This window comes from Anoplopoma fimbria, chromosome 9, assembly GCF_027596085.1.
Source record: "Anoplopoma fimbria isolate UVic2021 breed Golden Eagle Sablefish chromosome 9, Afim_UVic_2022, whole genome shotgun sequence".
Classification (NCBI taxonomy): Eukaryota; Metazoa; Chordata; class Actinopteri; order Perciformes; family Anoplopomatidae; genus Anoplopoma; species Anoplopoma fimbria.
In genome coordinates this window covers 3010599-3026241 of record NC_072457.1, presented here as the reverse complement: position 1 = coordinate 3026241, position 15643 = coordinate 3010599, and the positions used below count along the sequence as shown (strand labels likewise).

The window sequence follows — 15643 nt, the reverse complement described above, 5'->3', positions numbered from 1 at the left end:
CTGATGCTAGCATTTAGCATAGAGCACCACTGGGCCTTACTGCAGCCTCACACAGCTTGTTTTCTGTTGCTGGATTGTTCTATTATTAGTTTTGCATTGCAATGCTTTGTCATGTTGACACCAGAAAGCATGTTTCTGTCTTTACATTTTCTTAACCTCCTTAATATCTCATCAGTAGTTTACCTTACTATCAAAACATTGTTGATTTGACCAACTTTATGCTGATGTTCTCATTGAACACGTCTGTCGTTTCTGTCTGCAGTAATGAAGTAAGCAGGCTTTGTAATAAGTATTATCAATAACCCCAGATATTCTTTTGAATTAGACCACAAATCCTCCAAAGAGGAAGCCATGATGTGCAAGACGCAGAACTCACCAGTTCTAACACAACACCATCACCATCTACAACCACACGAATGACCACAAGGTGGAAACTACACCTCTGACAAATTCAGCAAAGGTTAATCATTTTAAGCTAAACAAAGGCAGGATTTGATACAGGGCTTATTACTATTATGTTCATGCCTGTAATGTACAAAAGTACTGGATCAGCTGTCAGTCGGCTTTAACAGCTGGAGAAACTTTTGATTTTGTGTCTGCACACATGATCCCTGTTCTAATATTAATAATGACACAAAGTAATCATCACTGTACTAATATTAATAATGACACAAAGTAATCATAACTGTACTAATATTAATAATGACACACAGTAATCATAACTGTACTAATATTAATGACACAAAGTAATCATCTCTGTACTAATATTACAGACAAACTCTCCTGCTCTCTCTCTCTCTTTCTGACTTTTCAATCTGTTCAATCTGTGACCTGTCATCACTCTGGTACTAAACTCCAGTGGTGATGAGCTTTATCAGATCAGAATGATCGGCTGCAGCGTCCAATCAAATAACTGATGACCAATGAGGGGGCGTGTCGGCCCTCACAACACTTCCTGGAAGGATGCTCTCCGTGCATCCTCGCTCATGGCTCCTCAGAGTCGAAATATGAGCTTTGGGACGGCCGTCAATATAACTTTATTGAGACATTTGTTCATACATATAAAACACAGACACATACAAACAACAAACAAAAATGTAATTCATATTACAACAGGGAATCTAAAAAAAAATCAGCAAGATCACACAATAAGCAGTCCAAATCATACCAACAACTCATCAGAAGACTTTCAATATCAGTCAGTCCAGCGAGGTCACAAGTGTTGAATAGATTTGCACAGTCCTCATAGCTTTAAAGTTCTTTGAATATTTTATAGAGTCCAAATATTCATTGACTTCATTCTTAAACACTGGAAGGAAAGGTTTAGAGCCCCCAAACTTGAAAAAATAAAAAAAATAATGATAATAATAATAATAATAATAACAATAATAATGATAACAATAATAATGATGATAATAATAATAATAATAATAATAATGATAACAATAATAACAATAATAATAACAATAATGATAATAATTATAACAATAATAATAACAATAACAACAATAATAATCATAATGATAGCAATAATAATAATGATAATAATAATAATAATAATAATAATAACAATAATAATAATGATAACAATAATAATAATGATAATAATACGAATTGTAACAATAATAATAATGATAACAATAATAATAATAATAATAATAATAATAACAATAATAATAATAATAATAATAATAATAATAATGATAATAATAACAATAATAATAATAATAATAACAATAATAATAATGATAACAATAATAACAATAATAGCAATAATAATAATGATAATAATAATAACAATAATAATAACAATAATAATAATGATAACAATCATAATAATAATAACAATAATAATGATAACAATAATGATAATAATACGAATTGTAACAATAATAATAATGATAACAATAATAATAATGACAATAATAATAACAACACTAACAATATAATAACAACAATAATAATAAGAATAACAATAATTATTATTATCATAATGTGTAAGGCTGTTCATTTAGTATCTGTAAATAAAGATATTTATTAAGAAAGCCTAATTCCAACTTGATGTCAGCATGTTTTCAGTCCATAGATGAACCATGTGAAGCACCAGAAACCTTTAAAGGGGAGAACTATAAACTACAGGCAGCCTACAAACGTAACCAACAGGAAGTCAACATTTCAATGACTTCCTGTGTTTTCATTGAACTGGATCCTTCACGGGCCTACATATCCCAGGATGCATTGCGTGCCGGTGAAGTTGATTATTTAAAAAAAAAAAAAAAAGGACCTAATCAGATTACATTTATTTTAAAATGTTCGGTTGATTTACGGGACACTATTAACTAACCAGCTGACTTTACAGCGGCTCCATTTTAATATTTTAACGACAATCGCAGCTGGTTGCTAGGAGACGGGAGCGGCAAAAAGGGTGGGGGCGGGAAAAGCTGAGAGAGACAGACAGACAGAGAGACAGACAGAGAGAGACAGACAGACAGACAGACAGAGAGAGAGAGACAGACAGACAGACAGAGAGAGAGAGACAGACAGACAGAGAGAGAGAGACAGACAGACAGAGAGAGAGACAGACAGAGAGACTAAGCTGACTATATGTTGTCTGTACCTTTAAGTGGGCGTGGCTTGAGGAGCTCCGCTGTCCAATCACCGCAGCCGGAGCGTTCCGTGACGTATTTGACGACGTAGCCGCACACTGGCCGACCGGAAGTCAGTTGGATATTCGATCACTTCCTCTTCTTCTTTTTCTTCTTTTTCTTCTTCCTCTTCTTCTTCTTATTATTGTTGTTATTATTGTTGTAATTATTATTATTATTATTACTATTAACCTCCGTGAAGCGCAGCGAGAGGAGAACACGTGACCATCGTCTCTGTAGAACAGCTGTTCTGACTTATAGGTGAGTTTATGGACACACTGTAACCAGTAACATATAGACACACTGTAACCAGTAACATATAGACACACTGTAACCAGTAACATATAGACACACTGTAACCAGTAACATATAGACACACTGTAACCAGTAACATATAGACACACTGTAACCAGTAACATATGGACACACTGTAACCAGTAACATATAGACACACTGTAACCAGTAACATATAGACACACTGTAACCAGTAACATATAGACACACTGTAACCAGTAACATATAGACACACTGTAACCAGTAACATATGGACACACTGTAACCAGTATATAACTGGGATATAAGCCAGTTATATACAACACTTTATTCATCACATGCCTCTATATGTATTTATTACGTCATATATTATCCTATACTATTAAATATTATATAACATACTACCCTTTTATTAAATAAACCCATACTATATTATATTTGTATATATACTCTGATATATTGCAGTAGTTTATCTATATCTATTTACACTGTGCAATATTATAATTATTCTGTCTGTATATATAATATTTTTTTAGTTATTGTGGATTTTTATTTTTCTTATTTACTTATTTTTATTTATTTATTTATACTTTATTTTTATTTTTTTACTATGTACTTTGTTTTGCACTATATCTCTGCTGCTGTACTCCTGTACATTTCCCCACTGCAGGACTAATAAAGGATTACCTCATCTTATCTTATCTTATATTATCTTATCTTATCTTATCTTATCTCATATCTCATGTTATAATCATAATTTACCATTCTATACCTATGTTATAATATGTTACATTGATAATTGCGTCACATAACTGTCACTTTACCCGGTGAATTTGGCTCTCAATGCTCTTTTTTTGTGTGCTGTTCTTAATTTACTTTTAAATACCTTTTATTATTTACTACTTTTACTCTCTATATTTATCTGTATTGCTGTCCTGCTGTTGTAACAAACACATTTTGACACATAGGATCAATAAAAGCAGATCTTATCTGTACAATAAGGAGAATAGAGGAACACTATAAAGTGCAGTGTGGTCTTTTGTTTATGTAAATTATTAGTAATTATTGCAACGTTACAGCAGGAAAAGTCACATACTGTACAAAACAAATTCTTAAAGCTACAAATAATCAGCAATAACTTGATTAAACAGTGAATGGACATAACTAAAAGCAGAGCCATACCCAAATAAATGCTGTACAATGTTATTAAGGCTGCAACTTATGATTATTTTCGTAACTGATTATTCTGCCAATGTTTTTTTAGTGTCGGTCATTTATTCATTATGTCGGGGAAGCACTGTTGAGCAGTATTCTCTCCCTCTTTTCCCTTCTGACAGAAGAAAAGTCCACAACTCTGGACCGCCTCCCAATCAGACTTCAGGCACGATGAGGTGACGTCTGTGACATCTTGATTTATTCTTTCTCCCACCGGCACATATGGCGAGGTAATGAACCGATAGCAGCTTCAACCACAGCATTCTTTAGACGCCCTGATTCGTGCCACTTTAACTGTATTTTCCTTGAGTAAACTTTTCTTTTTTCGTTGTGCTCCTCCTCCACAGGATCACTTTCTCCTGCCTGCCGGCCTCCTGGTACTGCAGCGTGTCCCTGCTGTCTCTGGGCTGCGCCCCCAGGCAGAGGCTGCTCCTGCTGCTCTTCATCACCTCCGCCCTCCTCCTCCTGGGAACCTACCAGAGGCAGCTGTGGGGCGCGGGGCCTCGCCGGCCCGGGGCCCCAGTCAACAAGTGAGTGAACGACGGAGCGAGATCTGCTTCAAAGTGAATCTTTAGGCCGTGTTGTGCTGGAGCTGTCCAGAAAAGAAGAACAATCTCACACATGGGGAAAGTTTTAAGTGTGTGACGTAAATTTTATGTGAAAAATGTTTAATATTGGCATAGCAGACATGCAGATATATTTGAAAAAAGCTATTAAACAGATTTTTATTAATTTCCATGATTCTGAAAGACTTTTCTAAAAGAAAAAACGAACTAAATGAAACAAGCAGTGACAGTTGGTGCATTTTACAATCAACAACGAGAGCCACAATAGGAAAAAACTGACAAAGAGGAGGTGCTGGAATCACACAACAAAATGATTGCTTTAACAATAACACTAATTAACCTTGACCTATTCAGGCAGTTTGACCACGTTGTTGTTTTAACTCTTCCATGTGAACGTGGAACCCGAGCCAGCTGATAACGAGCTTTTTCTGAGAACAGTTATGTCATTTGTTTTTGAAGCCGGCTCACTTTGTGGGAGCGACTGCAGATGCTTCCATTAGAAACCAGGAATAGATAGAGATAAGGACATGACTCGTGTGAGTCAAAGGCACTCTAGTTTGTCTTTGGTGTGTGTTCTTTCTATGTTTAGTTTAATTGCACTAAAAGGAGGAGAGTTATATGGAGTGAATATTTTGTGTTTCCATACATGAAAATAAAACCATTCGCTCCCATTCTTCTTTAAAATACAATATATAAGGAGCAAAATCTTCATTTCATCATGTTCCTGTGTTCTTTCTCCTCCAGGTACCTCTCCATCGCGGAGTCCATGGAGGTCACCAACGTCCTGGACCCGGCTCTGAACTACGGCATCGTGGTGGACTGTGGCAGCAGTGGCTCTCGGGTCTTTGTGTACTACTGGCCCCCCCACAACGGGAACCCCCACACGCTGCTGGACATCAGACAGATGAGGGACCGCGACCGCAAGCCCGTCGTCAAGAAGATCAAACCCGGTGAGGAGGCGGAGCTCAGACTCTTTATGAAACTATCAAGAGTGTTTGTGATAGATCTTTAACACCTTGATGTAAATGTTGCTTTCTGAGGACTTAAATCTGTGTTTTTCGTCCACCAATGTTTCTAAATCCCTCCGTGGACAACTGTAGTTCTTTTTATGCACTGCGGAGTCATTCTCTCCAGTGCATTCTGGGAACGAAAATGCCAAAGCCAAAAGCAACATCTCTCAGTCGCTTTAAATATTTCAGCTCAAGTATTTTTATAGATTTAAAAACCAGACTTGAAGCATGATTATGTGTTCTGTGCAAATGCAGCAAAAATTAGCGGCGAAAAAGACAGAAGTTCAACATAGATTTGAGCAAAATGTCCCTTTTTCTTATTGTGTGACTTTGAACAGCGGTGCCTTTGAGAAGCAGACAGTGTTGTCGGACACGTTGGTGCCAGCATGGCGATCATTACTTATCATTGTCTCTCCCTTTTTGGCTCACAGCCAGAAGAAAAAAGAAGGACAGAGTGTGTGAAAGAGATAGAAAAGAAAGCATTCATGGTGAATGGAAAAGGGAAGTAATAGACATTTAAAGCATTTGATGGTTGATTTACTCGTTTCCTCTGGAGGTGATTGTCAAGATTAGTATTTGCTGATGACATTACTCTGTTAAGTAATGAGTCACTTTAGCAGAAAGGAACGCTCAGTCCCTGTGTGACTTTATCTCGGTCACGGCAGACAGATTGAGGCTACGTTGGACTTTGAACCCTGAGACAGAACGAACCAATCTCTCTGTTCTCTCGCAGTGTTTTCAGGACCGGCAGAGAGGCCTGCACAGTTCTAAACAGTCAGTTTATCGAAATCACGATCATTGGTTTTAAGAATTCAAGAATCTAAATGAGTTTTTCTGATTATTCATCTATGCATTGCCTGTTTTATTGCCACCGGCCGATAAATTGGCCTTGGTGATGGTATTTTTCCAATATTAACTACGACGTTTCTACATAAAATAAAGTGCATTCTGTTTTTGTTTGCTGAAAACGTGCGTGCTCCTCGTGGCTCTCCTCAGGTATCTCCACCCTGGCGAACACGCCGACTCAGGCCAGCGACTACCTCCATCCTCTCCTGAGCTTCGCTGCCGCTCACGTCCCGAGGAACAAACACAAAGAGACGCCGCTCTACATCCTCTGCACCGCCGGCATGAGGCTGCTGCCGGAGAGGTAGACCCAACAGAACACTCAGATGCCAGTTTAGTTTAACCTAGCAGATATAAACGCAGTCTTAATACGACAGTCCTGCTGTAAATCCTACCTTCATGAAGGTTATAATGTTCAGTTGAACTGTATTATATTATACAGAGAGGTGTTTCCATTTCTTTACCTGCCCTCTTTGATTTCAATAAATCAAACACCTTTCAGTAAAATGCAATACTATTCTACAGCACCGCGAACGCAACATCTCTCTAAAACAAACAAACACATTAAATAACCTTCATTAACCAGTTAAAAACTTTAAACTGCTTATGAAACAGGCCGTATTTTGGGCCTTCTGTTGGGCCTGCTGCAGTAAAATGAGAGGTTTTCTAAAGGGAGTCTGGTGCTCAGAAACATCACCACTTTCATCCAACATCAACACAAAATGGAAGTTACTTGTGGTAACTTTTAAAGAAGCTAGTAATTGAGTTTGGATCCCAGTTCATTGCAGAGAAGAAGTGACATTTTCTTGTTATTTTGTGAATTAAAAAGCTGCAGAAACACTTCAATCAAACATCACAAACTTTATTTTTTAGTCTTGGTCTCAATAAAGATAGAATAATGTGTTTGAATTGTAAAGCTGTTGTGTTACACTTGACTGTGTAACTTTGTGTTATGTTTGCCCATCTCTCTGTTATATTTCTTGTTTCTCTGTATGTAGCCAGCAGGTGGACATATTGGAGGACCTGGTCACTGATGTTCCCCTGGAGTTTGACTTCTTGTTTTCCAGCTCACATGCTGAGGTCATCTCTGGGAAACAAGAAGGTGAGATGATGCTATTAGCTGCTGGTGCTGGTTTGAGTTCTATATATATATATTATCTTTGGCAGGAATGATCCTTAAGACTTTTTCTAACTGCTTCCTATCTGTTTTTTTTGTTTCCTGTTGCCTCTCAACCCTGAAGGAGTGTATGCATGGATTGGCATTAACTTTGTGTTGGGCCGCTTTGATCACGCCGATGAAGGTGAGTGTGAAGGTGTAGTATTGGATGTTTTGAAGTGTGGTTGTATGAGATACTTCTCCATAGTCAGTGTTTTACTACAGTAGATGGAGTTTGTAGAAACAGACACAAGTACCAGCACGGGAGTAAAGTAATGTACTGCTGTGGACGTATTTTAGACACCTAAATAAATCAATATCAGTACAAGTTTACGCTGTATGTAGAATATTTTCATCCATTTCCTTTGCTATTAGAGTGCGACTTCTTCAAAGCCACCGGAATCTATTGAAAAAAACAGTAATTTTACCTCGGAGAACAAGGGAGCTGCTGGTCTTCTGCTTCCTCGATCGGTTGGTTTGTTTGTGTTTTTGTGTGACTTTGGTGTTTTAAAGGGGTTAGTTTGGATTCACCAAAGTTGCACAATAACACTAACAAACTAAACGATGGAGGCAGCGGTAGACGCACATGGGAGAAGTTTTCTGCCTGAAATCTCCTTAGGTTTAGGTAGAAAACATACTTGATTAGGTTTAGGAAAAGATTATGGATTGGGTTTAAATATATGCTTTTTGGCAGAAAGTCCCTAAAGGGCAAACTTTTTCCACGTGCAGCAACTCCCATGTTCTGTGAGGTAAAATTACTGTTTTTGTCAATGGAGTCTTGTGACTTTGAAGAGAGCTTAGATAATGGATTCATCTGTCTGACAGCAAGGAAAAGAGGTGAAAATATTCTAAATATAGCGTTCAATTAAACTGATATTGATTATTATAGGTGTCATAAATACGTCCACAGCAGTACTTGACTTTGCTCCTGTGCTGGTTCTCCTGTCTGTTTCTACAAACTCCCTCTACTGTAGTAAAGCACTGACTATGTAGAAGAACCTCATACAACCACACTTCTAAAATGTTGGACCTTTCCCTTCAACAAAACATATCTGAAGCTGACACTTATTAATACTTAATCACGCTGTAATATCTTCTTGTTCCTCAGAAGACGCGACAGTTGAGGTGACAACAGGCTCTCAGAACCAGCACCCAATCAGCAGGCGGCGCACAGTGGGCATCATGGATATGGGCGGAGCTTCGCTGCAGATTGCCTATGAGGTGCCGAGCGCCATCACCTTCACTTCACCTCAAGAGGTAAGGAAGGGCAGAGAGACGTCTGTTACTGAGGAGGGCTGCAGCCAACGCTTGATTTCATTCTAGGTAGATCTTCTAGATTATTTGGTCTATGAAACCAAATGATTAGTTATTAATAAGTAAGTTATCAATCACAAACACCCATCCCATTTAGGGCGCAAATACCCTGAGCAGCGAATCCAGGTGTGAATAATTCCTCTACTCTCTTTTTTCCTCACATTTCCTGTCTCTCTCTACTGTTGCTTTCAAAAGACACAAGCATAAAAGGCCAGAAAAACAATCTATATAAAAAGAAATGTGTGTGACAAACCATCTAAAACAACAAAATACTCAGTTTACAGTAATGTAGGTCCAAAACGAGCAGAAAATTCTCACATTTTAGTGTTTGTAACCAATCAAATATTTGTCACTCTTGCTTAAAAAATGACCAAAATGATCAACCAAATGACCATTAATGGACTAATTGTTCCAGCTCGTTTATTGGCAGTTAAAATCATAGTTTCTGTCGAGAGTTTATGTCTCTGTAATGTGTTTTTTTTTTTCAGGAGGAGGCAGGGAAGAGTGTCCTGGCTGAGTTTAACCTGGGCTGCGACGTGGAGCACACACAACACGTCTACAGAGTCTACGTCACCACCTTCCTCGGCTTTGGGGGAAACATGGCCCGACAGAGATACGACGACCAGCTGCTCAACAACACACTCTCAAAGAACAGGTCAGACTACATTCCTCACAACCCCGGTCTGACTTTAATGAAACATGTACGAATGTTTGGATTTTTCCTCCGTCAGCAATTTACTGCTCCTAACAGCTGTTATTACTGAAACCTTCAGCTGTGTTTACTTTGTGAAAACAGCGCCCTCTTTCTGCTCTGTGTCATAAAACAAAATGCACATTTTTTGTTAAATCCAACCAGATGGCACATACAAATAAAAAATATATAGTTCCAGTCTGTTGTTGATGGTAATTATACAAATATCTCCAAATGAATGTGGTAATTAAATGTGCAAACGCTTGACAGGCCTAGCAACAGTAACAAAAGGGGGGAGGGGCTTAACAGAGGGTCAATTCTATTCAAATCTATTTGGATGATTATGGGAAAAACGGTGCCACCGATTGACTGTGAACGCTGAGCATCTCGTGTTCCTGTTCTGTTCAGGTTTCTCACCACGCAGGCGGGCCTGAGTGAGGACAAACCGCACCTGGACCCCTGTCTGCCCATCAGCCTGTCGGACTCTATCACTAGGGACAACCACACGGTGTACCTGAGGGGGCTGGGAGACTGGAGTCGGTGTCGAGAGGCCGTGAGACCCTTCCTGGGCCTCCACAACGGCACCATGTCTCCGGGGGGCGTCTACCAGGTACGACTGGACCTGGTAGAGCTGCATTTGGTTCTTCTCAATGCAGAAAAATAGCTTTTAACGACCATGTTTTTATTCTTCAGGCTCCAATCAACTTCAGCAACAGTGAGTTCTACGGTTTCTCAGAGTTCTTTTACTGCACGGAGGACGTTCTGAGGCTGGGAGGACAGTACGACAGTCACAAGTACTCCAGAGCTGCTAAGGTATTTATTTTTCACAAGTAACTTTGCTGTGAATTTAAATTTAACAGTTGTTTTTTTTTTTCAATAGATGGTTTTAAATTGTGTTTGTTTTTGTTTTCTCTGCAGGACTACTGCCTCACCAAGTGGTCGATTCTGAAACAGCGTCTGGACAACAAGCTCTTCTCTCAGCAGGCCGACATCAGCAGACTCAAGTAGGTTCATCTCTTCTCCAGACGTCTTCATCTTCATCTTCTCTGACTTCAGCCACAGAATAATGTGTGAAAAAAAGCACATCTTTCATTGTTTTAGCGGTGGGCAGATCGATACTCACAAGTTACTCATTTGGTATGGATTCCTTTAAGAAAATCTAAACAATAAATGACGTAAATACAAACGTCGGCAGGCTGCATCGCTTTCAAACGTTTTTGTATATTTGTGCCAAAACAGCCCTGACACGTTCAGCTGGCCCGCGTCACATGACTGTAGAAACCCATGTGACATCAGAGCCTAGTTCGCGGCGGCACAACCTCAGACACTTCCACATCAAACGTGTGAGAAAATGGCAGGAAGGAAACGTAGATAGAAAGAAATGCAGCAAGATGGACGATAAGTGACAAACAGTTAGATGGAGGCTTATTATTTAACAACAGTATTTCTGTTAAAAGTGTTGTTTGTCATATTATGTCAGTGCTATTCACAGTTTAAATACACATTTATTCACAATATTTAATTTATTTTAATGGTAACAGCAGGATTCAGATTTGTTTTTAGGTGTAAAGGGTGTCATCTAGTCCTTATTCACAGTCAGCAGGGTGCAGATTCTCCACATGGTGGTGCTGTTGTTCACCTGCCACCATCAGGAAACGAAAGAAGCAGCAGCAGAAGTTTAGACTTGAGAAAGAAAGCTTCTTTAAATGCTTGGCCTCCAGTGTTAACGCTCGCAAACTGCTCATCCAAACAACTTCCTCGTCAAAACACCCACATGGTGTGAAGTCTGTCGGGTGAACGGTTGTCGAGGAACTGGAATGACGGACAGAGAGACGGAGATTCCTTCCATTATAGTGGGATACTTGTGCCACATGTCAGCAAAAAAAACTGTCAATATAGATGTACGTCATTGAGGAGTTATTCAAACCTTCAGTAGATGTGAAAAATAAACTCAAAACAGAAATTCAGTTTAATTTAAAGTGTCTAAAAAAACTAATTATTCCAGAATTTTTAAAATGAATCTGTAATCTCTTTCTGAATAAAAACCAGGCTCATCAGTGAGCTTTGCCTTTTGAACAATCAACACTTGGAAATAGTCGAGGCCAACTGTTCTACCAGTGAGCAACAGATATGTGAATGATTTCACAAAAAGCTCAAATATTTTGCACCGTATGCAGAACTTAATCAACCTGCATCAATGATTTTAACTTTCCAGGTCACCTTTAACACCTACTGCAAAAAAAATATCATCTAGTTAATTTTTTTTACACGTTTGCAGGTTTATAATGTAAAATATTAAACCCCAAACACACACAAACAGCAACTTTTATGTACAACATTTCTCTCTCTCTCTCTCTCTCTCTCTCTCTCTGTCTCTCTCTGTCTCTCTCTCTCTCTCTGTCTCTCTCTGTCTCTGTCTCTCTCTCTCTGTCTCTCTCTGTCTCTGTCTCTCTCTGTCTCTCTGTCTCTGTCTCTGTCTCTCTCTGTCTCTGTCTCTCTGTCTCTCTCTCTCTGTCTCTCTCTGTCTCTCTCTGTCTCTCTCTCTGTCTCTCTCTGTCTGTCTCTCTCTGTCTCTCTCTCTGTCTCTCTCTCTCTCTCTGTCTCTCTCTGTCTCTCTCTCTCTCTCTCTCAGGTATCAGTGCTTCAAGTCGGCCTGGATGTACGAGGTTCTTCACTCCGGCTTCCGTTTCCCGGCCGACTACCAGAACCTGAAGACGGCCCAGCTGGTTTACGACAAAGAGGTCCAGTGGACTCTGGGAGCCATCCTGTTCAAAACCAGATTCCTGCCTCTCAGGTAACGCCGTCATTTACACACACACACACACACACACACACACACACACACACACACACACACACACACACACACACACACACACACATAGACGCATCCAGACCCGGACGGCACCTCTGAAAAAAGAAATCTTACTCTTATATGCATCAGTTTGAGGTGAAAAAAGACGTCATCACTCCACCGTCTCTGTACCGAGTCACCTTTTAACCTCCAGGAAACACATTGTTTTATATTATTAAATTATTCTACTATCATGCTGACCCCCATTTCTCTAAAGTAGAAGACATTTATATATATTTTAAGACAGAAATTAAACCTCTAAAGCCAAAAATATATATATATATTTGATATTCAGGCAATGGAAAGATGGTTGTTTACTTGAAATAGTCCCAAAACTAATCCTTTTCACATTAATATACACATTTTGATGTCTCATTTTGAAAAGGTTTGATTCCACATTTAAAAAAAAATACTAGTAGGAAGTTTTTAAATTGATAAAATATCACTTTTGGTTAGAATGGTGTCAATAAAGAAGAGGATTTTCCAGAAGAGGGTAAACAAAGAAGCTTCCACCTTAAATATCTCTAATTAAATTATAGGTGTAAGTTGACTTTTTGCTGTTTATAGAAAATACACACATTTTGCGTTGATGATTTCGGACAGAAAGCCGTCACTACTGCTGCGTTCCTCATTTTTTTTATGAAACCCGTCTCTGTTGGTGTCGTCTTCAGGGACCTTCAGCAGGAAACGCTCCGTCAGAACCACCCCAGCTGGCTGCGCTCCTCCTTCGTCTACAACCACCACCTGTTCTCGCTCTGCATCCTGGTGGTGGTGCTGGCCATCCTGCTCTACATCCTGCGCCTGAGGAGGATCCACCAGCGGGAGCAGCGGCAGGCCGACGCCCTCAACCTCCTCTGGGTGGAAGAGGGAGAGGCCCTCCTCCCCTGAGAGAGAGACGAGGAGGAGGAGGAGAGGACGGGAGAGTCCATGTCGATGAACTGGAGGGTCGCTGAAACTAAAGACTGTGAGTACGGAGGACACATCAAACACTCACCATGAGGATAAATGGAACAACAGTACAGAGTACAGAGAGGTTTAATGAGCCAAGAAACCAAACTCCTGCGTACCTTCTTTGATCTGGCAGCTTTACACTCAGATCCCATCTCAGACCGGAGAGACGTTCTCTGTGTTCACCTCCTTCTGTGGAAAGAGAGGAATCAACTCGGCACAAAACGGGATTCAACAACTATCATCAGATTTATTATGTTTGATTTTTTTTTTTATTATGTTGAAGAAGAGTGAGAAACAAAAAGAAGCTCAAGTACATGAACACATATACGAGCCGATAAATGATGCCAAGTAAGACAGGGACGAAAACAAAGAGGACAAAAGAAAACTGAGGAAAACATTCAGGTTTTAGACTGAAGGGAATGAAAGAGGACCAGCAAAATGTATATAGATGTGTGTGTGTGTGTGTGTGTGTGTGTGTGTGTGTGTGTGTGTGTGTGTGTGTGTGTGTATGTGTGTATATGTATATATGTGTATATGTATATATGTATATATGTATATATATATATATATACATATATATGTATGTATTTGTGTATATATATTTATATGTATAAAAACGTATGTGTGTGTATATATATATATATATATATATATATATATATATATGTGTATACACACACATTAACAAAAATACGGTACATCTTAAAAAGGGCGGCAAGAGAGGAGGAAGAAGGGGAAATAAACAAAACAACTATCATCAGTTAGCTACAACTAAATATCAGTTCATCTGGATTCAGCGGGTTGATAAATGTCTCAACTGCTGGGTGAGAAGGTCGGATGCTTAAGAAGTGATATATCAAAAGAATATGGATTTGTAGAAAGTCTTTGAAGTCCTTTCAGCGTCCATGCCATCTGTCTGAAGGCACATAAGAAAGAAATGCAGCTCCCCCACAAGTGGTTCTCATAGGATTCAATGTGTTTCTATATATAAAATATTCATGTAGGAGAAAGGTCACCTCAACAGTCGTCCTCTCTGCCCTGAAACCAGATCTCAACCGGCCCGACGTTCAGTCACTTCAGCACCGACATTCATCTCCACCAGAAAAAGATTTAAGTGACGCTTAAGTCCAAAACTTATCACGCCTAGTTGACCTCAGCTGTACTTTAGGATGTTTATGTCTCATGGTATGGATGAAAGAGATGGAAAGAGTTTACATCATTGAATACAAGACGTGTATGAATGCAGAGTCGGTCATTTAAAGGGTTAAAAATAGACCGAACACTAATATATTTGACTCCATTTTGGTTTAATTGGTATAAACTAAACTGAGAACTTCGGCTGTAATGAGACGTCATTCATCAGATTTTATGTTAGCTGACATTCTGCGTTGTTAGACTTTTAGCATATTAGCATGCTAATGTGGTTTCATTTAATGTGATGTATAGTTAAGCTTAGCTTGTAAAATGCTAAACATTTACCTGCAGATAACGTAAACTGACATTTTTGCATTGTTGCTTAGCTGTGAGAGAACTCAAAAGCAAATTAGCATGCTGATGTTTGTTAATTTAATGTTAATATTATAGTTTATCTTCAGGTACAGCTGAGCACAACAACGTCCAGCTCATCCTCACATGACCACTGTAATATATCTTCAGGTTCTTTCTTTGTTTTCTTCCATTTAACAACTTTCTTTTTTGAGTCTAGTTAGTTTCCAAAGTTTGTATAATTTCCTGAACATTATATTCCAGATTCACATTCCCAGAAGTGAATTAGCATTAAGCTTCCGTGTGACGTGATTATCATCAAGAGTGCAGCATTACTCCTCTGCCAATCAAAGATCATGTTTCATCTATCGGGATGAATTCCTCGAAAGCAAATCCCTAAAGACCGATGATGTCATCTTCAGACTCTTGAGGGTCTCAGGTCGTTCTTTTGATCCTTGGACGTCCACTGTTGTCCTGCCAAGACCTCCGTTCCAGCTCAGATGTTTATCAGAGGAAGAAGAAGAAGAAAAAAAGCCCAGAGGCATTTTTTGAGCTGAAAATAAAGCGTAGAGGTCTGAGAGCAGATGAAACGCCCCGCAGGCCGGATTCTACCAGATGTGGTCTGATCTGAATGCAATAA

The 15643-nt window shown here is 39.0% G+C and overlaps 1 protein-coding gene across 2 annotated transcripts; it reads left to right on the top strand.

Annotated features, from left to right (window-relative positions):
- Positions 1–2748: 2748 nt before the first annotated feature.
- Positions 2749–13969, top strand: LOC129095606 (ectonucleoside triphosphate diphosphohydrolase 7-like). 2 transcript variants are annotated; one of them, XM_054604114.1, is made up of 14 exons: positions 2749–2906; positions 4256–4363; positions 4481–4663; positions 5444–5649; positions 6706–6856; positions 7551–7654; positions 7794–7853; positions 8820–8965; positions 9511–9677; positions 10122–10323; positions 10407–10526; positions 10632–10717; positions 12346–12507; positions 13239–13969. In XM_054604114.1, exons 2-14 carry the CDS (start codon positions 4356–4358, stop codon positions 13453–13455), a joined length of 1812 nt encoding a protein of 603 aa, XP_054460089.1. In that variant the 5' UTR covers positions 2749–2906; positions 4256–4355; the 3' UTR covers positions 13456–13969. The 2 variants fall into 2 exon arrangements, with proteins under 2 accessions (XP_054460089.1, XP_054460088.1); XM_054604113.1 differs by having other exon boundaries at positions 8817–8965.
- Positions 13970–15643: the final 1674 nt, after the last annotated feature.